This window comes from Heterocephalus glaber, unplaced genomic scaffold (genome assembly GCF_053883595.1).
Source record: "Heterocephalus glaber isolate CG9 unplaced genomic scaffold, H.glaber_assembly_v1.0 deba00001569, whole genome shotgun sequence".
NCBI classification, from domain to species: Eukaryota; Metazoa; Chordata; class Mammalia; order Rodentia; family Bathyergidae; genus Heterocephalus; species Heterocephalus glaber.
In genome coordinates, this window is record NW_028258354.1 from 8501987 (window position 1) to 8527195 (window position 25209).

Sequence of the window (25209 nt, forward strand, 5' to 3'; positions counted from 1 at the left end):
ATGGAAGGATGGATGGATGGAAGGAAGGAATGACAGAAGGTAAAACAGGCTAAAGAGTTTGGCCTTGACTCTGGAAATAGGTCACTGAAGGTCTTTGAACAGGAAGTGATACAGCCTTGCATTTTAGTGGTCTCAGGGAGCGACTGGGTAGGTGGCAGTGAAGGAACAATCCATGTAGGGCACCAAGGTGAGGCTCTAACATGGATTCTATGAAAGATGTAGCTGGTTATGGGAAGAATTTGTGACAGAAAAAGGAGGGAGAGAGGGAGGAAGAAAGGATGTCGGTAAATTATCTCAGATTTTTTGTTTAAGTGCTTAGTGGCACCTTAGGACAAAGTTGGGAAAACAGCAAAGGGCATCACTTGGGATAAGAAAAATTGCTTTAGCTCTGGACATTCTAAGTGTGTTTTGTAGGGCATTTTATTTACGTATAATATAACTTGTTCTAGAAGGGATTTAAAGAGGGATTACATAAATGCATATAGGATAAAACAAAAAGAAATATATGTGGAAAATAAAACTAGAAAGATCAGAGGAAACTAGGAATTAAGTTAATGCAAAAAACATGTTCCAAGAAGCCTTTACATTTACAAGAAGTGGGTCACAAACAGTTCCTAACAGGCCACACAGACACAACCAGGATAAGTTGACACAACTCAGAGTCCAGAATGAAAAAATAACTACCACTCTGCTCTCAACTCCCTACCTTTCCTCCCAGAGAGGGCTCCTCTGTTGCATTTTAGAAAGAGCAGGCTGTGTGACAAAAGGAACAAGTTCTATAGGATCCTTGAACAAATATAGTGGCACATTTCACAGAACTCTCTTGGAACCTTCTCTAATGCAGACTCACGTGGCTGGCAAAGTTGGTTAGGCTGACATGACAGAGGGACATTACAGAGGAATGGCAGGCAAAAGGCAGCAAACAAACAAGCCTCCTTTGCCCTTTAATCCCATCCTGCTACAAGCCTTCTGGGTGGTGCCACACACACCTAGAAGGGGGCTTCCCATTAACCACACCTATAATTATGCCAAACCAATCAGTGGACTAAATTAGTGATTACATACCCTTCATCCAAGTTCACACACCCTAGATCCAGCCACCACCAAAAAGCTCCACCTCTGAGCACATGAGACTTTAGGGAGACATCTAGATACAAGCCATAACATTTATCACCTTCTCATTGGCAGAAGGGACAAGTATGTTCTTAGGATTGGTGCGACAAATTACCGTAAACTTGGTGCTTAAAACAACAGAAATCTGCTGGTAGTTCTGGAGTCTAGAAATCTGAAATCAAAATGTCAGGGTGATTGTGGTCCTCTAAGGGTGCAGGGAATAATCCTTCCTTACGTTTTCCTAGATTCTAGTGGTTGCTGGCCTCCTTGGTCTTCCTTGACTTGTGGTGTCAGCTTAACCTTGATCTCTACCTTCAACTTCAGTTTGCTTCTACATGGCATGGCCTTCTTATAAAGACACCTGCCACTGGATTCAGTGACTAACCCAATGTGTCCTCACTGTTTATGTTTTTATTTTTATTGGTACATGTCTGCAGGACATAACGATCACATCACATTCCGTGTGGAGAGTTGGTGCGCGTGCGCAACACACCTTCATTCTCTGTTACTCCCCTTCTCCTCTCGTCCTTCTCCCTCCTCTCAGGCTCTTGGTCCCTTCCTTGTTTGCGAAAGATAGATTTCCCCTGTGGGCCTCATTTCACCTTATGTTTCAAAGATCTCATTTCCAAGTAAGATCACATTCCCAGGTACAGGGATGGTTTGGGACTTAAAGATGCCTTTCTGTGTGACACAGTTCAAACCATCACAGTGTGTAAGAGGTTTCTGTGGGTCGTGCTTCACTTCTGCCCACCCCTCCCTGGCTGTACCTTAGCTGTGTAGCCATAGCTTGATGACAGAGAAAGCTGGGCAGGGAGTCCTCCATGCCCAAGAGGAGGAGGAAAAAGGGCTGGAGAGCAGCTAGTTAGTGGCACCATACAGGAAGACATGCAAGATGGGGAACCACACTGCATTGCAGGGAAGTGACAGGGACAGAATGAGCCCTGTCATGAGAGACATGGAGCCAGGGAGAATCCTAGATGTGAGGCAAATAAGCAAGATGAGAGAGCTCTGGGCAGGTGTGCAGGCAAGGGGGGAGAAGGCGGGGAAAAGACACAGATAAAGACACTGGGGCAGAGATGATGGCAGAGATTGTTTTTATGGAAGTGGGACTAAGTGCACTATGGAAGAAATCAGTGTATCCCTGAAGCTAAATATAGCAAGGTACAATTCTGTGAAATACCAAATATACAGAAGACAGATGGGATTTGTCTGGCTCTTTAAACCTGTTGCCTCATTTCTCTTAGGCCTACCTTGGGATATATTTATTTTGCACAGCTCATTGTACATTTTCATGTACCCATGTACACACATTATATAATGATATGTTAGGAAAACCCACAAGTGCAATTTTTCTCTTCCAAGCACTGCTGGACATTCTCCGTGCAGTGAGCCTGAGAATTCTTATAGAAATGTTGGCTCAACCAGAAGACTGCCTGCTGGTAATGTAGCAAAACCAGAATTAACACCTGACACAATGTAATTACACATCTGTTGCAGAAAGAATAGTGTTTCTGCAGAAGGGCAGTGCCGAGTACTTCCTGATGCAGTACTGTCACCCGGAAAGGCTTGGGCCATCACATCCCAGAGTTCAGGGTAAGGAGGCTGCCTGTAAAGTCTATGTTTGGAAAACCAAGGAACACATTTTAGTCTTTTAAGCAGAACTGTGAGAGCTGTGACATGCAGAAGTGGCTTGATGCAACAACATGTGTGCATGCCATTGATCCTCAAGGAGAGAGGACCCAGTCACCAACAAAACTTACAAACAACTTGGCCGGCTGGAAAGATTGCTCACATTAATTAAGTACACATTTTAGAAAACAGTATTAAGATCAGTTTGTTGGTATCTTTAGACATTTAATTCAATGTCTCCTATGAACAAAAGTAAGACATGTTAAGGATGGCACTGAGCAAACAGTGCTGAACAGCAGCTTTTAACAACTCCATGAAAAACTCTAAGGTTTTGTTGATGGGGCTAAAAATGCTATTAATGATAATTATTACTATTATAGTAATAAACACTACTGACTATTTACTGTGAGCCAGGAAATATGCTTAGCATTTTACACACTTTAAATCATTAATCCTTGTTACAATTCTTTTAGATAAGGTCTGGATTATCCTCATTCTACTAATAAGGAAAGCATAAAGAGGTTGAGTACTTTGTTCAAGGTCATACAACACTCTGTTAAGTGGTGGAGGCCAGGATTTGAATCCAGCTTGCCTATCTCTACTATCTGTGCTGTTAATCACTGCATAACTGTGCTCTTACCTATTTTACATACTGACCTCTGCTTTAAGATTTTGTTTACATAAAGAGTCTGGAAAGTGTATAACAGAGTCTGACCATTTCTTGGATGACCACTGAGAAATGCAACAGTCTAGGTGAAAAAGAGACTATGTATCCTTAAAATATGGGTGGCAATTATGATTTCCCAGCTCAAAATCACAAAGAACATGACTGACATGATTGAGAGAGGCAGGAGAACAAAAACCAAAACCAGCCATACAAAAACTGACACACAAAAAAGAAGAAAGACAGGAGTGAAAAGCAATTGGTGAGATAGAAGGATGTGAAAACTAACTGCTTACATCTAAATCTGTAGGCAGCCCTGGTGGCCTAGGACTGGAAAGAGTTCCCACTCTGCAATTCCAAAAGCCCCTTTATTGCCGGGGATGCCCCTGGAAGAGAAAAGCAAGTGTTCAAGAGCTGGGGGGCAGGTACAGTCCAGCACTGTAGGCTCTGGGACTAGCAGCCAGACTGTGGGCTTCTTGTGCAGCTGAGCTCCCCAGAAATGGTGACCTTGACTTCACAGCTAAGTCTTGGAAGAAAAAAGAAAAAAGAAAAGACAAAAAGAAAAAATTCTCCAAAACAAAACTTGTGTGTTTGTTGAATGCCTGAGAGCCTGGAGGCTTTTAATGGGCTTTGCTGAAAAAAGACTTTCTCTGTGTTACTTAGAGACAAACATTGTGTGCCAAAATACTAGGTTGAAAAAAAATTCACAAAACTTGAGAGCTGGAGAGAATATTACAGGCTTCCCAGTGTGTCCCAAAGCAACTAAATTATCACAGTAAATTCTGGGGACTCCTCTCTCTCTCTCTCTCTCTCTCTCCCTCCCTCCCTCTTGTGCATCCATGCAGGACCCTATGAAATATGCTGACTTGAATTCAGAAAGTTGGCCACCAGTCTGATAAGAATACAGTTCTAGGGTCTATTGCTAATATTTGGCAGCAATATTGGCCAAGTTGAAGTACATTCCACACTACAGTCCTGAAGCAGCTGAGAACACAATTTGAAAAGTTCATTACACACAACTTTACATCGATCCCAAAATTCACGTAGCCTTTTCATTTCTAGCCAGCTATATTGTAATACAAAACTTATTTACCTTGCATTATATTTTATTATAAACTGAACAATATTAAAATTTTAAACTTTATTACTTATAGTAGTAACAATAATATATTGCTAATCACTATTAATACCTAGGATTTATTAAGGACTTTCATATAACAGGAAGATATTTGCATAAACATTTAAAGTACATCCAATTATCATGAAATGTTTAGTGACTTACAGGAATTGTATGCTTTTTAAATTTTATTATAAGTCTCTCCTCCTCCCACACTAAAAGGTAAGGTCCATGAGAGAAAAGGTTTTTATCTTCATTATTAATTGCCTCTAGTTCCCAGAACAGTGCCTGGCACACAGCAGACTTGGAAATATTTTTGAAATTGAATTAAGCTCATTATGCCTGTACCTCCTCTGGTACCATTCTCTTCACTTGGTCCATTTCACTCTCCTCCTCAACTATAAAAGGACCATTTCTGGTTCAAAGCCTTTGCTATTTCATCTGCCAGAAGGCTGTCACCCAAGACATCTGCTAGGCTCATGCCTCATTCTCCTTCCGATCTTTATTCAATCATTCCCCCCTGGGTGAAGCCTTCCTTCCCTGCACCATCTGAAGCTGCATTCCACCCTGATTTCTAAGTCCCTTGTTCTATTTTCTCTTTAGGAATCATCACCATTAAGCATACCCAACATTTTCCTCACATGCCTTGCTGTTTATCATTCCAAACTAGTCTGTAAGGGTTTTTGTTCATAGCTACATTCCCCATGCAGATGACAGTGCCTGGAATGAGATAAGTACACAATTGGGGAATGAATAAAAGAATGAATGGACCATGTACCATATTCTTGGGACAGTGCTCTATCACTGAGAGCTACACTCCAGCCCAGTACTCTTGGACTTTATATATAAAATCTCTAACCTACTTGGCAAATAGGAAGGTGAGGTGCTATCTGGAGGGGTGAGGTTTAACTTTTCCAGACTCCAGCACCAGAACTCATTTCATTTTACTATGCCATATCCTTACAACACCAGCTCACTTCCTAAGGCTGATCCTTTCCTTCCTCCCTTCTTGCTACTAACAGCTAAACTACATTTGGTCTTGGAATTTGTCTCGCTCATATGTAGACACCTGACTTACAAACTCAATTTGTTCATGAGGGCTGGTTGTAACTCAAGTTGGTCAATTGAAGGCTCAGGTTCCTCCTACACACCCTTCAAAGCCTTTCTCCTGTATATAGAGGCAGATCTCAGTGTCTTTAGAGAGACATTGGCCCAGGATTTCTCAATTAACCCCACACAGGAAAGGATGTTGTAATGTTCCTTCCAGAATTCTTAAAGGGTTAAATCTGTATCTGAAACTATCTGGAAGCATAAGCAGCTGGGATTTGGGTCGTAACTCAAGACTTTGATTGTAAGTTAAAACTAAAATTCCAATTGTAGCCCAAGTTGTTTGTATGTCAGGCCAGTCCTAACTCGAGGGTCCACTGTACCAGTAAGGACAAAGTTGAAGGTTCAATGCCATGTTGTCCAGTTAACTTCCCAGAACAAACTAACCATCTACTAACCACACACTGCACACAAGTAAGGACAGTTCAGTGAATATTAACACTTTGCCATGAAACAAGAAAGACATTCATGTATCATTTCCTGCTGATTATTTCTATATTTGTCAGCTTTTCCATTGCCAGATAAAATACCTGACACCCACAACTTAATGGAGGGTAAGTTTAATTTGGCATTGTTTCAAGGGATTCAGTCCATGGTAGGCTGGCTCCAAGGCAGGCACAGCACAGGCAGGAATGTCATGGCAGAGCAATGCTTAGTTTATGGTGGTCTAGAAGCAGAGCAGAGGAACAGTGACAGAGAAGAAGAGGCCAGGATCAGATACAGACCCCAAAGTCACAGCTCCATGACCTAGTAAGATACTCCCAGAAGAATGCTTTGGTAATTACTTGGATGGCTCCAAAGACAATTAAATTGACGATCTAGCTTAACTCTCACATCTCACCCTTTATTAACTTGACACTCAAACACATCTCCTTAAACATACTCACTCTTCAAATAAACACAAGGTCATAATTCTGCCCGACATTATGTAACTATCCCACATATAACTGAAAACATATTAGTGCCTTCCTCAAGTCTTCCTCAGTACTGTTCAAAAGTCTAAATCAAACTCTCCTCTGAAACTCAAGGCAAATACTTAGCTGTGAACCTCTATAAAATCCAAAAAACAAGTTACGTACTCCCCAGAAATAATCCCACAGGGTAAATATTCCAATTCCAAAAGAGAGAAAGAGAAGAATAGAAAAGAATAGGACCAAAGCAAGACTGAAACCCAGAAGCTCTGTGTCTGGCATCTGTGGTTCCAAAGGGCTTGGGCAGCCCCATCCCTATGGTCTTTCTGGTTGCAGCCCACATAGACTCTCTCATGGGCTGGTTCTGCTTGCTCCCTCTAGCTTCCCTTGGCAGATGCCTCATGTTCCGGCATCTCCAACTGCCTAGTCACCACTGCTCTTTCAGCTTTATTTATAGCTTCACAGACACCCTGTGCCCCTCTCTGAGGGGCATACTGTCTGGCCTTTCAAGCCTTCCTCTGAAATCTGTGTGGAAGACCCTACAACCCTTACATTCTATATTCTGGTAACACTATCATTAGGTGAATGATGCCAAGGTCGTTTCAAGCAGTAGCCAGGCCCCTTTGGACCAGAGCTGTGCAACCTCCGAGTACCTGGATAGCTGAGCACAGGGAAATGAATTCTGGGAAACTAATTCTATAGGCAGCCATTCAGGCCTTCTTGATCAGGGAGCTTATGGACTTTCTTCTCAAATGAAAGGATTACATTATTGTAACCTTGAGCCTGTAGTAGGTGGGGGTCTTTCTGATTCCTAAGATAGATACCTTTCTTCTTGTCCATGTTCAAAGTAATTGATGTATTTTTAATGGCACTAATCTTTTCAGCAACCATATCTGCTTTGGCTTCAACATTATCAGTGGTTCTTTTTAGGACAAAATTTGAGTCATTTAAATATTTCAGCTCTGATTTCTGCTCTTGATCTTCATTATACATCTGCTTAAAAGTAGCCAGAAGTACCTGTCATAGCCTGAATATTAGGCTGCGTTGAAATTTCCTCCACCAGATCAATTAGTTTACCATCTTTAAATTCAGCCTTCCTCAAACTTTTAGGACATGGGCAAAATGTAGACATATTCTTTGCCAGAATGTAAATATGGCAAAGAACATATATGACTTCTAATTCAATTTTCAGTACAATCCTTGTTCCCAACTAAAACTTCATAAGCTTGGCCTTTACTGTCCACATTCCTATCTGCATTCTGGTCTTCTGAGCTTCAACTAGAATTACTATCAAGTTCTACTTACAAACTTCTAGACTTTCTCCAACCCAATTTTCCAAAAAATTTCAAACCCCTCCCTCAAACCATTTCCAAAGGCCAGAACCACATAGTCAGATACAGTCATGGCAACTACCCTACTTCTCTGATACCAGTTTTCTGTATTTGTCAGTTTTTCCACTGTGGGACAAGATACCTGACAACTTAAATGAAGAGAGGTTTAATTTGGCTTATGGCTTCAGAGAATTCAGTCTATGGCAAGCTGGCTACAAGCCAGGAACATCTAGTAAAAGTGGATGGTGGTGCAAAGCTACTCAGTTCATGGTTATCAGGAAGTAGTGCATGGAAACAGCACCAAAGAGGAAGGGGCCAGGGACCACAACTGGTACTCAAGGTCATGCCTCCATCGCCCACCCAGAGAGACCCAGAAATGCACTTTACTGATCCACAGGGTGGTTCCCAAACCAATCAAGTTGACAACTTACCTTACCTGTCACAATGGCTCAATGAGGGCTACATTTTACAAAAATAAGCATGGTCTCAACAAAATGGGACCTCAAGTGACAACCATAATTCTAAGCACTATTCACAATCATGATGATATTGTAAATAATAGAGCAAAGGGGTTTGGCTAATGGACCCTGTTACAATAGGATCTGACCTGTGAGACAATCTAGTTGATGCAGTGTATTGGCATTGCTAGTTTCAAGGACAGAATGCAATTACATATGTGTTAGAGTGTTCTTTCTTTAATCCAATGCAGTCTCAATTCACTGAAGTCTAGCGCTTTAACTGTGTCCCTAAATACCTACATCTGGCCATGACACTGCATTATAAATGTAGGCTTGCACGCCTGCCTCCTTGGGCCATCAGTGCATAAAGATGGGACTGTGTTGGCCTTATTCATAGTAGTTTCCTAGGGCCTTGCAGCAGATGCCTCACTAATGGCAGGCATAAAGTATTTGTTCAATCTTGTCCTACCATGTCATTTTACTCAGGATATATTTTATCTTCATTCTGGGGCTACAAATAAATGCACAATCAATTGTGCAAATTTACCATAAATAAACTTTAGATGGATTAAGGCACACTTTTAATTGATCCATTCATAGTAGGTATTTCAACTCTATTAAGAAGGATATTCAAGGACCCGAGTTCAATCCCCGGTACCAAAAAAAAAAAAAAAAAGCATATTAAGAAAGGATATGAACTCAAATTAAAAACAAAAAAAAATGTATCTTGAAAGTAGATAAGAAACTAAACTACTAAGCTGAACTGGTACATTATTTAAAAATTTCTACAACATAACAATGACAATTTATTTTCAAGGATTAAAAGCTGTTAAAGCATTAATCATATCCTACCTGGTGAATATAAGCTTTAGTACAAAATGTGTACTGTTTTCTGTGACGAATTTTTTAAAGACAAATATTTGGTATGCTGTTCACTCGGAGGCTTTTTCATTATTTACATGTGTTCTTTTCCAAGATGAAAGTGGATCAATGTGAGTCGACTCTTCACATTCTTTGAGTTTTAACCTGAACTCACTACATCTCTTCTAAAACTAACAGTGACAAACTAAAGTAACAAAAGAGGTAACCAACATTTGGGCTTTAGAAATGATAGTGACATCCATGTGAATAAGTTATAGATTCATCAGAATAATGGGAGAACATGTTTCAAAGATGAATAAAGGGGGCCAGGGATGTAGCTCAGTAGCACTGCACCTGCTTCAAAAGCACAAGGTCCTGAGTTCAATCCTAGGTACCAAAAGAAAAGAATAAAAGTACCATTAATGAATAATTGCACCTCATACAAATTCTGTTCTTACTGCCCCTTGTGTGGCCCTGACCCATGCTAAGAGCTTTCTAGGCATCTGTTCATCTACCCTTCACTTGGGAAGTGGGCACTGTCATATCTCCATTGTATAGTTGACAAAACTGAGGTACTAAAAACATGAGACTAGTCCAGGGTCCCACACAATAAAAACTGGCAGAGCTGAGATTCAACTCAGGTATTATGAGTCCCTGCGCTTATTACTACCTACTTTCTGCACCATCACTGCCACCTTGGGGATATGGTCAGCAAACCTTATTGCTTTCTCCTTTATCTGACATACACTCAAAGATCTTTTTTACATCAACTGGAGTTATCTTTTCACACAACTGAAAAACAACACTCTAGTTCTGAGCTTTCCCCGTGCCTTTAAAAATGGTTCCAAATCTCACCACACCAGTCTCTCCTTGGACGGTTTCTGTTCATTCATGCACATTAAATTGTGTCACCTAGAGAGGGCCTTCGTGGGTCAAAGGAAATTAATAATAGTACCCCCCAAAAGGCTTGGCGTGAGAATTAATGAGGTTATTCATTAAAGCCCTTGAAACTGGAAAGAGTGCTTGAAACAAAGTAAGCCAACTGGAAAACATTAGCTAGGTTTGCCTTATATCTCAAACACTGGAGCCTATGACTGCACTGGATTCTGGTGTCTACCTCACATTATTGACTACAGTGAATTTACTATCTGTTTAAATACATTTTTTAAAAAGTGAGCCATTGATGAACTATCTCCCCCATGGTGGTACCTTATTTTTTCTTTTCAACAGGAGTTACACTTTATCTTTACTGTGGTTAAGCTTCATCTTGTTAGGTTTAGTTTCCCTTCTCAGGCACTGAGGTCTTTTTGAATCTGGCTAATTCATCTTACTTGGTATCACATCAACTGGAAATTAGATGCTGTGGCCCTGAGAATCTTTTCTTGATGAAGAATGGAGTGGGAAAAAGGTAGATCTTTGGAGTCCTCCACTAGAAATTTCCCTCCTGACATTAACTCACTGTTTTGCCCTATCCTTGCAACCAGGGATAGTAAAGGTCACAAACCTCACAACAACTGCATGCCAACATTTCTAAGTGCAAATACTACATTTCAACAAGCTCCAGGAGACTTCCCAGCTCAGCCTCCCAGTGGGCTAAGTGAAAAGGCAAGGTGTTAAAAGTGTGACTTTAGGCGAAACTGGGGCCACAACTGTTCTTCCCCATTGGCCCACTCAGAGACAAAAGTCCACATGGGGGCATGTCTCACCCATTCCAGATAAGGGAAGCGCGGCCTAGTGTTAGGGGGCAGTGGGGGCCTCGGATCCATTGAGCAGTAAGTGCAGGTTGAGAGAGGAGCAGAACCATGCCAGAATTCTTACACTATCTCCCACTTTTCAGATGAACAAAACCCACGTTCTAGAAGATCAAGCTGCCAAAAAGGGATTAATAGTTAAAGAACAGAGGTAGACAAGCCCCTCGACCTCAGCAGCAGCTTGTTGGAGTGGGAGAGGGAACATGGGTTTTTGTGGCTCTTTTGCATGTACTGCTTGACTGCAGCATGGGTGGCTGAGTTTGCCTCACGATGTTGTGCAGAGCCTGATGAATCAGCCGTTGGACCAGGAATAGCTAAAAATTTTAAACTGAGGGTATAGTGGCACCTTCAAGGCTCTCTCAGATGACCCAGGTCAGACTTTAGAAGAGTGATCCTTCAACCTCACCATGGATTACAATTACCTGGAGGACTTATTACAACATAGATTTCTGCCTCCCCACACCTGTCACCAGCTCCAGGTTTCTGATCCAGCAGGTCTGGGACAGAGCCATAGAATTTGCTTTTCTAAACAACTCTCCAGATGCTGTTGCTAATTTGAGGATTTTTTTTGAGGGCCATAAAGTTAAGAGTAATGGGTATCAGGGAGAGGCTCAAAAATATCCAAGGAGAGGAAATGCCGGGGCGGGGCGTGGGGACGACTCTAGGCGCTCTCTGTGTAGACAGTGAGTGGCTTGACAGGAAAGGCAAGAATTGTTTAGAGCCATGAACTGGTCTCTATATCCGTCTCTGCATGTATGTGTGATCATTTGATAATATTATTTTCTCTCTGTGAATCCTTCCTCCAGGGTGCAGATGTAGCTAAGAGACTACATACAAGACACACTAAAAAGGCCCCAGAGCGGGGGGAGGGGTGTGCAGAAAAGGCAGAAACAGTAACTCAACTTTCATAGTGAAGAATAGTGGTTAATCTTGGGTCTTCTGAATGCTATTTTTCAAAGAAAGTGAGAGATGTTAAAGAAAATGAGAAGTGCCTTGAATTTAATGTAGTCAATGGAAGAAGATCAAACATTTTTCTGAAGTTGGAGGAAGGCTACCATCAAAGAGGCAGCTAACTGGCCAGTGCAGGTAGGTAACCCACTTAGAAGCAAGAGGAGCTTCGGGAAGATTCTGTACCAACCACTGATGAAATTCGTGAACATAAAAAGGAATGAACAGTTCTTTACATTCCCACGGGGTGGAGGCAGTTATATAATGTTTCATTATCTTTTTACATCAGCAAAGGGGAGAAGGCTGTGAGAGAGGACACCACAGATGTGTAATTGGTTTTGAATTTGGAAATGTAAGTCTTGTTTAATATCCAACTCCTATCCTCAAGAAAATTCAGACTTGCCATAGGAATTCACCTCTGACCTAATATAAAAAGCTTTCACTTAAATGTGGTAATTCTGGAAAACTAAAATGAGCAAAAGAGAAATGAAAGAAATCCTGGCTGAGACTCCTGGCCGGACTCTCAGGCTTCATTTAAACAACTCCTGGAACACTTGTTGTAAAGAGCTAACTAATGAACACATTTGACCTCCCCACCTTTTCTAGGAGGACTTCAAGCAAATAAGGATAATGTTGTGTTCTCAGAAGTCTGTGGGCTCATTTTGAAAAGGACTGTGACACACTTGCTTACAAATAAATCATAAAAATAACAAAATAGATCATATAACAAAACAGATCATATAACAAATAAATAGATCATATAACAAAATAGATCATATAACAAATAAATAGATCAATAACAAATCATTAAAAAAAACAAAATAACAAAACAGAATCATAAAAATAACAAAATAGAACACTGTTTTCAATTGACTCATCAAAATGGAAGCAACACATAAAAGGGACTCAAAACTTTGGAACACCTGGAAGGCCACAGCAGCCCTGATTTTGAGAAGATACTTTTTCCTTTATCACAAATGAATGAGCTGGATCACTCAAAGCTGATTAGCCTGACCACTGCAAAGCATTTAAAATAGCCTCTAATGCAGCTATCCACTCACTTACACTCATAATCCATTGTAGGTGAAATCTAAAATACCACTGATTAACAAATAAGGCATGCTGTTATTTTATGTACAAATAAATAGGAAGGAAAATGTTAATTAGAAGTTCTCGCTTTAGCAATGTTAAAATGAGAAAAACAAAAGACCCTGTGAGTTTTGGTACAGACGGGAGATCCCTGGGTAGGGTGCAGACACCGAGGACAAGGTGGTTTGACTCAGTCCTGGACTGGATGGCAGCCTTGCTCCTTAGTACTGGGGGACCACAGGCAAATCACTTCATTTTCCTGTACCTTCAAGTATTTTTTGTAAACTGTATTTATCTGATATTAACACTGCCTTCTTCTCACTATATTAATGAGAGAATTAAATATGATCATCCATTACAGTATTTGCTATGTCCTTAGCACTTATTAGCTATCTTATTGTTGCTGTTACTATAATTCTGACAAGGGGGCAATTAAGAATTAACAAATCTTATATAATTTTCTGCAATCTGAATGAGTTCACCTCGTCTCACTCACCAAACCTTTAGACATCATTTGAAGTTTTTGTTTTTTTTTGGTACTGGGGATCGAACTTTGGACCTTGAGCTTGCAAAGCAGCAGGCAGCGGAACCACTGAGTTAAACCCCCAGCCCTAGACATCATTTGAAATAAGTGGTAATAATGGCTTTGCTTCCTCAGTGCCTTAGTTCTCTAGAAATAAAATGAAATCATTTGTTCAAATGGAGTCACAGTACCTTCTTCCTCAACTGAAGAACACACACAGCCCTACAGAGCTGATGACTCAAACACAATGGGTGATAGTTTCCATACTGTTTTGCATGACATTTGCATGCTGCTGGTTCACTTTTGCTAGAAGTGAAAATCCACCCATCATCTGCTTCTTTGCTAGCCCCTAAGATCCCTAGGTGTTGAGTTGGCTGCCTTTGCCTTGGAAAAAAAAAAGCAACCTGCAAGTGTCATGCAGCTACTGCATGTACCTCTATGGCTGGTTAGCTCGGCTGAGCAGAGAAAGGAAGTTCGTCCCCGGCTGCAGACCAGACCACTGAATCCCTACACTGAGGATGGCCAGTGACTCAAAGATTGGTGAGACACAAACAGCATCAGCAATATTTCCTGAAGACAACTTCTGTCTACACATACGCCTGATGGTAAATCAGATGATACACAGCTAAGTGGCTTGGAGAATATTCTCAACTACCAGTGGCTTTTGCACTGAACCAGCACAAAGCTTCTCTCTTTCTGAGCATGAATAATTATGGGGTAGGAAATACAGAACAAAGATTTATTTTCACTCTCAAAACTGTCAAAACTTAAAGTAAATGCATGACAGCTAAAATCTAGCAATAAAAAAGAAACATTAGTACTTAATTAATCAGAGCCCTATTGCCAGAATCTCCTGTCAGCTCTAAACATTTGTTTAAACTGAGCTCTTGGGATTCCTGACTGCTTGTCCACAAGTGATAACAGACCTACAGTTCCACAGACATGAAAAAGTTCACCTAGTTCTTCTTTCTTGGGAATAACTATATGGTTTTATAATCTCAAATACAGTGGTACCTTGGTTCACAAACTTAATTTGTTCCACGATTCTGGAAAAGATGGCCATGTTCCTGTACATGCCGGAAAGATGACTGTGGTCGTGTTTGTCACCCGATGCAGAGCTCACAAAGGAAAACAAAATTTTCCCAAAAGCTTCAGTTTGAGAACCAAGTTGTTTGTAAACAGAAGTGTTCATGAAATAAGGCAACATTGTATCTATATGATTAGTACACAACATTGCAATGATTCTATAAGATAATATCAACTATCCATTGTTCATAAAACAGTTGCAAATAGCAACCTGAAGACTTAAGTGTCCCATAAATGATCTTCTGGACAGCACATATAAATACCAATTCATGTTATCCTTAGGTTTTTATATGAACTATAATCCATATATGAATAGCAAACCCATCCAAATGGCTATAAAGTCCTCAATTTGTACCTGGACACTAGGACCTAAATACTGCAAATACATTTAAACTTACTAGATTTAGAGGTACTGTTTAGCCAGAGGATCATTTTTATTGCGCTTTACAGCTTTATTAAAGGAAAAAAAAATTTGCTTTCAAAATTACCAGAAGGCAAGCATGGTGGTATACACCCATAATCCCAACACCAGGAAGGCTGAAGGGCAGGAGGATGGAAAGTTTTATTCCTGTTTGGGCAATTTATGGAGACCTTGTCTCAAAAATCAACCTATCTAGCAGTAAATTATTAGAAATTAATGAAATTAATGTAGGCCTGGGGGTACTCTCAGTAGTACAGCACTTGTCTAGCATGTGTGAGGCCCTGAATATGATCTCTAGCACTGTAAAAGGAAGGTAGGAAAAAAGGGAGGGAGGGAGGAAAAACATTATATTTTTATGGACATTTAGAAAAACAAGGAGCTCGATGTTTCTGTAGAGTCTTTAGAATACCGGAAATTTTAGAAGTTATTTGGTTCAATAACACTATCTTTATAGATGAGGAAATCAAGGTCTTGTCTGGAAATTGATGGGGTCGGGGTGGGGACAAAGAGCAAGAACCCAGAAGATGAGCACTTGACACTGGTCGGAGGATTGGAGCTTTTGGGATGTAGAAGCCCTGGCTAGGTAACTGGCTCTGTTAAGTGGCTTGGAACATTGAAGGAAAAACTATGCTTTAAGATGAGGAAAAGACATTGTAGGAATTGAGTCTTGAAGAAGGATAATCTAACACCAAGATATTTTGGGCCCAGAAGTTGAGTTAACTTTTAAGTCTGAGGTCATCTGGTGAGAGGATCCTCTCCTGGGAATGAGGGATGAGCTTGTCGTATGAAAAGCAGACACTCAGTTGCTTGCACAGTCCCTAACTGGGCTAGGAAAGCACCTCACTTTGAAGACGATAGAAGCAGACATCAAGGCAAGAGGCATGTGTGAGTGTGACAGAAAAATCATCTTTCCAGTCTTGTTCAAGCTCAACAGAAAGGAATTACCTCAGATATTCATCTGTCACCCAACAAGCTCCTGATCCAAAATTGAACAAGAGGCCAGAGTCTGGCTTCTTGTGTATATTTTAAAAGCTGCCCATTCCTGTCTAGAATGTGCTAAACTGTGGGGATAGGCAGGGAAGGAAAGGAGATGTGCTGGTTACATTCCACTGACCCCATCATGGAGACAGAGTCTTGGTCTGTATCTGTGCCTAGTGGACTGAACTCAATGGACGGCTCTCCCAGTGCCAGCTTCCAGCCAAGGTCAACCAACAGAAAGCTCTGGCCTGAGATAGGCAGCTGAGAAGTGAGAAAGGACAGAGCACTTCTTCAATCTTTCCTGTAACTCCTGCCCAGTGGCATCTCATTAGTAGTTGCCATTCTCCTGAGACTCTGCCATAGCACTTCCTGCCTGGTCCCTGCAGGCCCAGGGTGGCCAACTCTTCCTGGAGGATTCCACTCCCCTGGTCAGTCCCCTTTTCCTTCTTCATTCACTGTTGATACAGCTGGGCTGGAGCCTGCTCCTGCCAGAATCCTGAGTGATCACAGAGGACAGAGGACAGGGGATAAATATAGCATTTTATGCACACTTCCATTTACTGTGCAAAATTTTACACTGAAATCCAAGATAGGTTACATATAAAATGGAAAATTCACATGTACTTTTGAAATAAATGGATCTTCTAAAACATTTACCTTCAAATCCCCAAAGCTGCTGCCTTTGGTGTTTACTCTCCTTTGTCCCCTGGGGTCTTCAGTGGATGGGACTCTCAAAGGACACCTCACTAAGAGAAACAGAGATGCCTTAGGCCTTGGTTACCTGCTTTGTCAATGGAAGTAAAATTGGTTTGAATTTCTTGACTATCTCAAGGGCACTTATCTCCCAGGCTACAGAGACAGCAGCAACAAGATAAACTAGTGACAAGGAAGGGGAGAGAGTGGGGGGTTCAGGCCTCAAGAAGGGCAGAGCAACTAGGGATGCAGACCAGAGGCCTGGGGCCTAGAGGAACAGAGAGAATCCCAAGATCATAGCCCTGACTGGAAAACTCCTCCTCCTCTGAGGCCATGGTATGTGAAGTCCAGTACTTCTGTTGCTTTCAGTTTTTTTTTTTTTTCATTTTATTTATTTATTTATTTTCCCCCCATTAACTTTATTGGTACATTTTAGGTATAAAATACAGTTATATTCATCACTGGGATCTTGTACCATTACATGAGTCTCTTGGTTCTTTTTTTTTTTTTTTCCCCTTCCCTTGCCCTCTCTTCACCCCCTCCACCCCCTCCACCCTTCCCTATTTGCAAAGACCTTGTTTCCATTTTTTTCCTCTTCTCATATTTTTTCTTTTCCCTTTTTTCCCTTCCCCTAACCCTCCCAATTCCCCTGCTCTTTTAGACCTTTTCTTCCCGTTACACAATATCAGTTATACATTTTTAAAATTACAATATTAAGATCTAGGAGACATTACCACAGATTTTACAGAATTTAAAAGAATATAGAAAGCATATTACAAAAATCTTTTTTGAAATAAATTTGACAACTTCTAAGAAGTAACTTAGAAGACAAATTAATGAAACTAACTCTGGAGGAAATATAAAATTTGAATAGCACCTATTAAAGAAAGTATATTCCTAGCTTGAAAACCTACCTATATGACAACAGCAGGCTCATAAACATTTTAACTGATAAATTAGATCAAACATTTAAAGCAGAAAAAAGAAGGAACACTTCTCCCCTCATTTTAGGAGATCAACATTGTGCTAATCCTAAAACTGGATAAAGATAATAGAAGAAAAAGGTATGAACATAGATAGCAATTTGTTTAACAAAACAAACTATTGGAAGTCAGATCTGGTAGGATGTAGAAAGTGGTTTTATTATAGAGATGGCAGTGTTGGTTCAGCATTGGAAGATCCACCCCCAAAAGTAATCATTTTAACAGAGGAAAGGAGAAAGCCATATGATCCTGTCACTAGTTGGAGAAAGAGTATTGGGCTAAATTCTACAGCTGTTCGTGGTAAAAGCTATCAGGAGACTAGAAGTAGAACAGAACCTTCTCAACAGACCAAAGACATGTACTCCATACTTCCAACAAAAACTCCTATGAATGGAGACGATACAACGCTTTCTCCCTAAAGTGGGGAACAGGGGCATATATGCCTACTCTTCATCTGTCCATTAGACTTTGAAACATAGGTCTAAACCAAAATAGTCTGGCAATAAAATGACACAACTAGGATAGGATTGGCACAGCAGAAGCAAAATCTTTATATGTAGATGAAATGATCATCTACAGAGAAAATACTAAGAAATCTCTAGGAGCCCCTAGAATTTGTACTTGAATTTAGCAGGATTGGAAAACACAAGGTATATATAAAAATTCAGGTCTGTGTGTATTTGCTATAAATGAAGAACTGGATATTGAAATTTAAAAGTTATGTAGGAGTACAAAGGACCCAGAAAAAACAAAAACAAAAACAAAAACAGTGTTGAAAGACGTTTAGCACCCAATTTTAAGACTTCTTCTAAAGCTACAGTAATCAAGGCAGTGTTGGTGTAAGGAAAGACATATAGATCATTGGAATAAAACAGAGAATCTAGAAATAGAACCACACGTATATGGTCCACTGAGTTTTGAAAGATTATTTAACATTAGCATTTTATAGATGTAAACTTGATTCAAGAGCCGGGGAAGAGAAAGTGCCTTCAGCAAATGGCACTAGAATACCTGGTATCTGTATATAAAAAGTTAACCTCAACCCTTTTTTCCCATACATGAAAATAACTTGAAGGGATCTATGAACCTAAATAAGAAAACCTAAAAGTATAAAACTTTAAGAAGAAATTATAAGGGAAAATATTTATGAATTCAGGGTAGCCAAGAACTACCTAGGATACAAAAAACATGATGTATAAAAGAAAAAAAATTGATAAATGAGATTCCATCAAAATTTAGAACTTTAGAGGACATCATTAAAATGAAAAGTAGTCCTTAAACAGACCATATTTGCAATGCATATAACCTATGAGCAGAATATATAAAGAATTCTTAGAGCTCATTAACAGACAACCCAATTAAAATGTAGACATAAGATGATAAATAGCCAGTATAGCACAAGGAATGGTGTGCAACTCTAGAATCAGAAAAATACTAATCAGCACAATAATAAGATTGAATTATACACTCATTAGGGAGATGAAGTCAAAAGTTTTAAAAGCCTTGTCATGACTTTTTCTTTTTGTTGGATTCTCCCCCTTTGTGTTTAATTTGTCACACCCAATGGATTCATTCTGCTGGGTTTCCTGGGGTTGTGATCCTCATTGTCTTTTCCTAGGGTATTGTCTAAAATTTTTTGGAGTGCCAGTTTGGTATTCATGAAGTTCCTGAGGTGCTCTTTATCATCAAAGTTCTTATTTCTCCATCAATTTTGAAAGATAGTTTTGCAGGGTACATTAACTTGGGTTGGAGGCTGTTTTCCTTTAGGGCTTGAAATACATCACTCCAAGCTCTTCTTGCCTTGAGGGTTTGCATTGAGAAGTCTGCTGTGATTCTGATGGGCTTTCCTTTGTATGTGATTTGTTTCTTTTCTCTCACTGCTTGTAGAATTTTATTCTTCTGTTGGATTTCTGGAATCCTAACTATTCTATGCCAATGTGTAGATTTTTTTTGATTAAGGCTAGCTGGAGTCCTATATGCCTCACCTATCTGTATGTCAAGTTCTTTTCCCCTCCTTGGGAATTTTTCTGCCATCACCTCTGTGAAGAGTTTTTTTATGTCATCTGCACTTTCTCCTCTTTCCTCACTGACTCCAATCAGTCTTATGTTATTCTTCTTTGCATCATCTAGCAGCCGCTGGATTGATTTCTCATGTTCTCTCACTATTTTAAAGCAATTTTTCTTTTCCTCCTCACTAATTGCAATCTTATCTTCTATATGTGAAATTCTACCCTCACATTGGTTCATTCTGCTGCGCAGACTTTAGATGGAGTTTTTAATCTCTTGGAAATCTGTTTGTATCTGTTTTATGGATTCCATTTGTTTCCTATGATGGGATTCCATCACGTTCCTCAGATCCTCTATTTTTTTATCTATGTCCTCTCTAGATTTATTAATCATGTCTTGCACCACAAGCAAAATCTTTGCTGTTATCTGAGTAATTATTTCTGATTTCATTTTTCCCAGATCCTCTTTTGTTGCCAGTTCAGAGAGTCCAGGTGGTTGAGTATCAGAGTGTTCCACCTCGTTTTCCTTCGGGGTTGCTGGAGGTGATCTGGAAGTCTGTTTTTGAGGCTTGTTTATGTGTCTTCTCATTTCCGGGGGGGGGCGGCGGGGGGGTGCTTCTGGCACCCACGTGGCTCACCTTCTCTGCCCTAGGAGCTTGGGATGGCAGCAGGGGAGCTTCCTTCCAGGTGCTGGGACCGGCTGAGCTTCACTGCCCTAGGAGCCTGGGATGGAGGTGGGGAGCTTCCTTCCGGGTGCTGGGACCGGCTGAGCTTCACTGCCCTAGGAGCCTGGGATGGAGGCAGGGAGCTTCCTTCCGGGTGCTGGGACTGGTCACCTTCTTGGCCCTAGGAGCCTGGGATGGAGGTGGGGGAGCTTCCTTCTGGGTGCTGGGACCGGCTCACCTTCTTGGCCCTAGGAGCCTGGGATGGCAGCGGGGGAGCTTCCTCTGTTGCTTTCAGAATAAACAGTTAGTCTTCAGGAAAAGGCTATGGTATACAGCCAGCTATTTCATTACTAAAGAGGCAATGAATTATATAATATACATCAGAACATTTCCCATAAAGTTTATAATTTTAAGTGTTTAAAATTTTAAAACATCAAAAGTGAAGAAGTTGACAAAATCCAACATGCATTTATGATAAAAACCCTACAGAAAATTGGAATAGATGGTCTCTACCTCAAACTGATAAAAGCCATCTATGAAAAGCCAACAACCAGTATCATAATAAATGGTCAAAAACTGAAATCCTTCACACTCAAATCAGGAACAAGACAAGGATGTCCACTATCACCACTCTTGTGCAATATAGTTCTGGAAACATTAGCCACAGCAATTAGACAAGAGAAAGAAATAAAAGGAATAAAGATAGGAAATGAAGAAGTCAAATTGTCATTATTTGCAGATGACATGATACTCTATATAGAAGACCCCAAGAACTCCACCAAAAGTCTTCTAGACTTAATAACCAAATTCAGTCAAGAAGCTGGTTACAAGGTCAACACACAAAAATCAATAGCTTTCCTCTACACCAATGACAGACTCACTGAGAGAGAAATAGGGCAAATAATTCCTTTCACAATAGCATCCAAAAAACTGAAATACCTAGGAATCAACCTAACAAAAGAAATCAAAGACCTCTTCTCTGAAAACTATAACACTCTGAAAAGAGAGATTGATGATATTAGAAAATGGACAGACATTCTCCTGTTCCTGGGTAGGAAGGATTAATATAGTGAAAATGGCCATACTTCCAAAACTGCTATATAGATTTAATGCAATTCCAATTGAGATCCCAGCAGCATACTTCATGGACCTTGAGAAAACAACCCAAAAATTCATTTAGAACAAGAAGAGACCCAGAATAGCAAAAGCGATTCTAGGTAACAGAGACATGGCAGGGGGTATCACAATCCCCAACCTGCAACTCTACTACAAAGCTACTGTGATGAAAACAGCATGGTACTGGCAAAGAAACAGGCCTGAGGACCAGTGGAACAGATTAGAAGATGCAGAAACACCTCCAGACACACTCAGCCATCTCATCTTCGATAAACGAGCCAAATACCCTCACTGGAGGAAAGATAGCCTCTTTAATAAATGGTGCTGGAAAAATTGGGTTTCAACTTGCCAAAGAGTAAATCTAGACCTATATCTCTTGCCATGCACTAAACTAAAATTGAAATGGATTAAAGATCTAAATATTAAAATAGAAACACTGAACCAGCTGGAACACAGGTTAGGTAGAACTCTTGAAGACATTGGTATAGGAAAAGATTTTAGGAACTAAACCTCAGTTGCCCGTCAACTAGCACAAACAATCAACAAATGGGATCTCTTCTTATTAAAAAGCTTTGCAAAGCAAGAGAAACCACCAGCAGTGTGAAGAGACAACCTACAATGTGGGAAAAAATCTTCACCTGCTTTTCCTCAGACAAAGGTCTACTATCTTGAATCTACAAAGAACTTAAAAAGATCAGACCTCCCAAATTTAAAGACCCAATCGAAAAATGGGTATCTGAAATGAACAGATATTTCTCAGACAAAGAAGTGGAAATAGCAAATAAATACATGAAAAAATGTTCAACATCATTGGTCATTCGAGAGATGAAATGAAAACAATGCTGAGATTCCACCTCATCCCAGAAAGAATGGCTGCTATCATGAAATCAACCAATAACAAATGCTGGTGGGGATGTGGGGAAAGAGGAACCCTACTCCACTGCTGGTGGGAGTGTAGACTGGTGCAACCACTGTGAAAATCAGTATGGAGATACCTCAAAGAACTAGGACTGGAAGTCCCATTTGACCCCGCTATTCCACTGCTGGGGATCTTCCCCAAAGAATTAAAGAATCATACCATAGTGATATATGTGCACCCATGTTCATATCAGCACTGTTTGTCATAGCTAAAACTTGGAAACAGCCCAAATGACCATCAACTGGAGACTGGATAAAGAAAATGTGGTTTTTTAATAAAATGGAGTATTACTCAGCCATAAAAAATGAGAAATTAGAGACATTTATAGCTAAATGAATGCACATTGAGATGATACTCTTAAGTGAAATAAATAGGGCACACATGTATAAATACTGAATAGTTTCCCCGGTGTGAGAAACTGAAAGTATAAATAAGGACTAAAAGGTATAATAGATAATGTGAAATAGGAAGAAAAGGGGCAAAGGGGAAGAGGAAGTGGGAGGGGTAGGGGTAGGGGAATGGAAAGAAGGGAATGGGATTAATATGAGAAAATGGAAAAATAGGAACAAAATATTTGTAAATAGGGAGGAATGGAGGGGTTGAAGGGAGGGCAGGGGAAGGGGGAAGAATCAGAACAAAGAGAGATTATGTAAAGGTGCAAATTTCCAATGATGAATGTCATTATATTGTATACCTAAAATGTACCAATGATTAGAATGAATAATCGATAATGCAAAATAGGAAGAAAAGGTCCAAAGGGGTAGGGGTAGTGGGAGGGGCAGGGGAAAGGAAAGAAGGGAAAGGAAAAATGATGAGAAATGGAAAAAATGGAAATAAAGTCTTTGTAAATAGGGAAGGGTGGAGGGGGTGAAGGGAGGGCTAGGAATGGGAAAAAAATAAGAACCAAGATGCATTATGTAAAGGTACAATTCTCAGTGAGAAATGTAATTGTGTTGTATACCTACAATGTACCAATAAAGCAATTTAAGAAATAAAGAAGTGAAGAAGTATCAGCTATTTAAAATAAAATTAAAATACAAGTTTATCTTATTCCCTGGCAATGCTCAGTAAAGCAAGGGTTAATCATGATCTCTTGGCCAAAGATCCCTTGAGTGGAACCCAGAAGAGGTGGGACTGCAGCTCCTAAGAGCTGGTGCATAAAAGGAGAAACTCCTGGGCTCCTGGGAGGGGCAGCACAAAGTCACCATGGGGAAGTGCAACCAGCTGGTGAGTCCTGCCAGGCTCCCCTGCGAATGTCCACTACATCCAAATCCCTTGCCTCCCCCGTATTCCTCTCACAGATTCTTTCTCTGCTAAGCCTTCACTGAAAAACAGGTTCTGAAGCCAAAAAAACATTTGAAAACCAGGGATTTAGAGCAACTGCAGGTATACCTGTGAACTACTACTTTGAACGAGACTGCCTTGACCAACCTGACTGTTCTTATGTGCACTGAAGCTTTATATTTCTCATTATCAAATCTCAAGCAAAATTATTTCTAATCTTTTAATTTTAATGAAAAGATAAAAATGAACAGAAAGTGGGGGAAATTAGTAAGAACCAGACAACCAATTTGCTTACCTGCTGTCCCCAGCATTTGCCACATACAGCTTCCCCAAAAGGCAAATCACAATGAGGGCTGTGCAGCCACCGGATATATTATACGAGCTCCTCTCGCGTTCTATTTGTAGGTCCTGGAGAAGACAAGAAAGTTAGTGCTGGGTTGTGTAGGAACTTGTATCAAAGGCTCACTCCCTGAACACAGTCCTACAAATCTGGACACGCTTCGAGAACAGACAAGAAAATCCTCAGCACTTGTTCTCCTACCACCTAACGAGCATTTCTGAAGAGGACAGTGCATAAAACTGCCCTGTAATAGACCACCTGCAGGCCCAAGACAAGACAAAAAACAAAAAAGGACAACACATACAATCAGACAAAAATGAGAAGAATAAAATGCAAATCATATTCAGTAAATATCACAGTTCACAGAAAACTGAGTCTTTGTATAGACTGCCTGAGCTACCTCGTGGAAAACAGAATAAAGAATCTGAGGATGCCAAGTACTTGGATCTTACCAATCTTTTAAACTCCAAAGCCTCGAATAAATAGTTTCTTTTATAGCTGGATAAAAGAGGTGACTTGAAGAACTGTCTTCTATTCAACACAGTCAGGAGTCAATCCTTGACTTATAGATCAAACATACAACTTCTGAACTCTGATCTGACTTTTCCTTTTCCAACAGACACTAATTCATAACGGCGACACATTCATAATGGTAACAGCCAACGTTCATAGAGAAGTTAATCCTCATTAACCAGTGTGTTGGGCATTTTACTACAGAATCTCATTTCATCCTTGGCACCATCATTAAATTCATTGTTCAGATGCACAGAAGTTGGGTAGATTGCCCTTAGTCACTTGATAAGAGATTGGATGGCAATCTGGTTTTCCTCCTCCAAAGACTATTGTTAGCTGCCACCTAATAAGGCATCCCCAAGAAAATCAGAAACAGATCAACACTTATATTGACATATGTTCATCAACAAGACAGATGCCTTGGTGAAACTGTGTTAGCAACAGAAGCAAGGGTTCTGTGTGCTCAGAAAAGTATGTGTTGAATGAGAAAAATACACTGAACATCAAAGCTAAAAGTTATCTACTCTTGTTGGGGCAGAGGGTAGGAGAACAGGGTTTGGTAAAAATTATGGGAAGAGGAAGAAACAGCCCTTGGATGATTTCTGATGGTGCAGTTAGCAGATTAAAGGCCAGGCACTTTTGTGTGTCTTGGAAACTCACAAAGTAAGAGCTGCTTCAGCCAGGGTCCTCTAGAATAGTGGTG

At 40.3% G+C, this 25209-nt stretch overlaps 1 protein-coding gene across 9 annotated transcripts in view; it reads right to left on the reverse strand.

The window, feature by feature from the left end:
* The window catches only part of Ppm1h (protein phosphatase, Mg2+/Mn2+ dependent 1H), a 334373-nt gene that overhangs the window by 172102 nt on the left and 137062 nt on the right, over positions 1–25209 (reverse strand). For all 9 annotated transcript variants that reach the window (XR_015443411.1, XM_087192356.1, XM_087192359.1 and 6 more), the window contains one exon: positions 23949–24061. Coding sequence is in view for 8 of the 9 variants with exons in the window: in XM_087192356.1 (XP_087048482.1) it covers positions 23949–24061 (113 nt within the window). In the remaining variant the exon portion in view is untranslated. The remainder of the gene's footprint in view (positions 1–23948; positions 24062–25209) is intronic.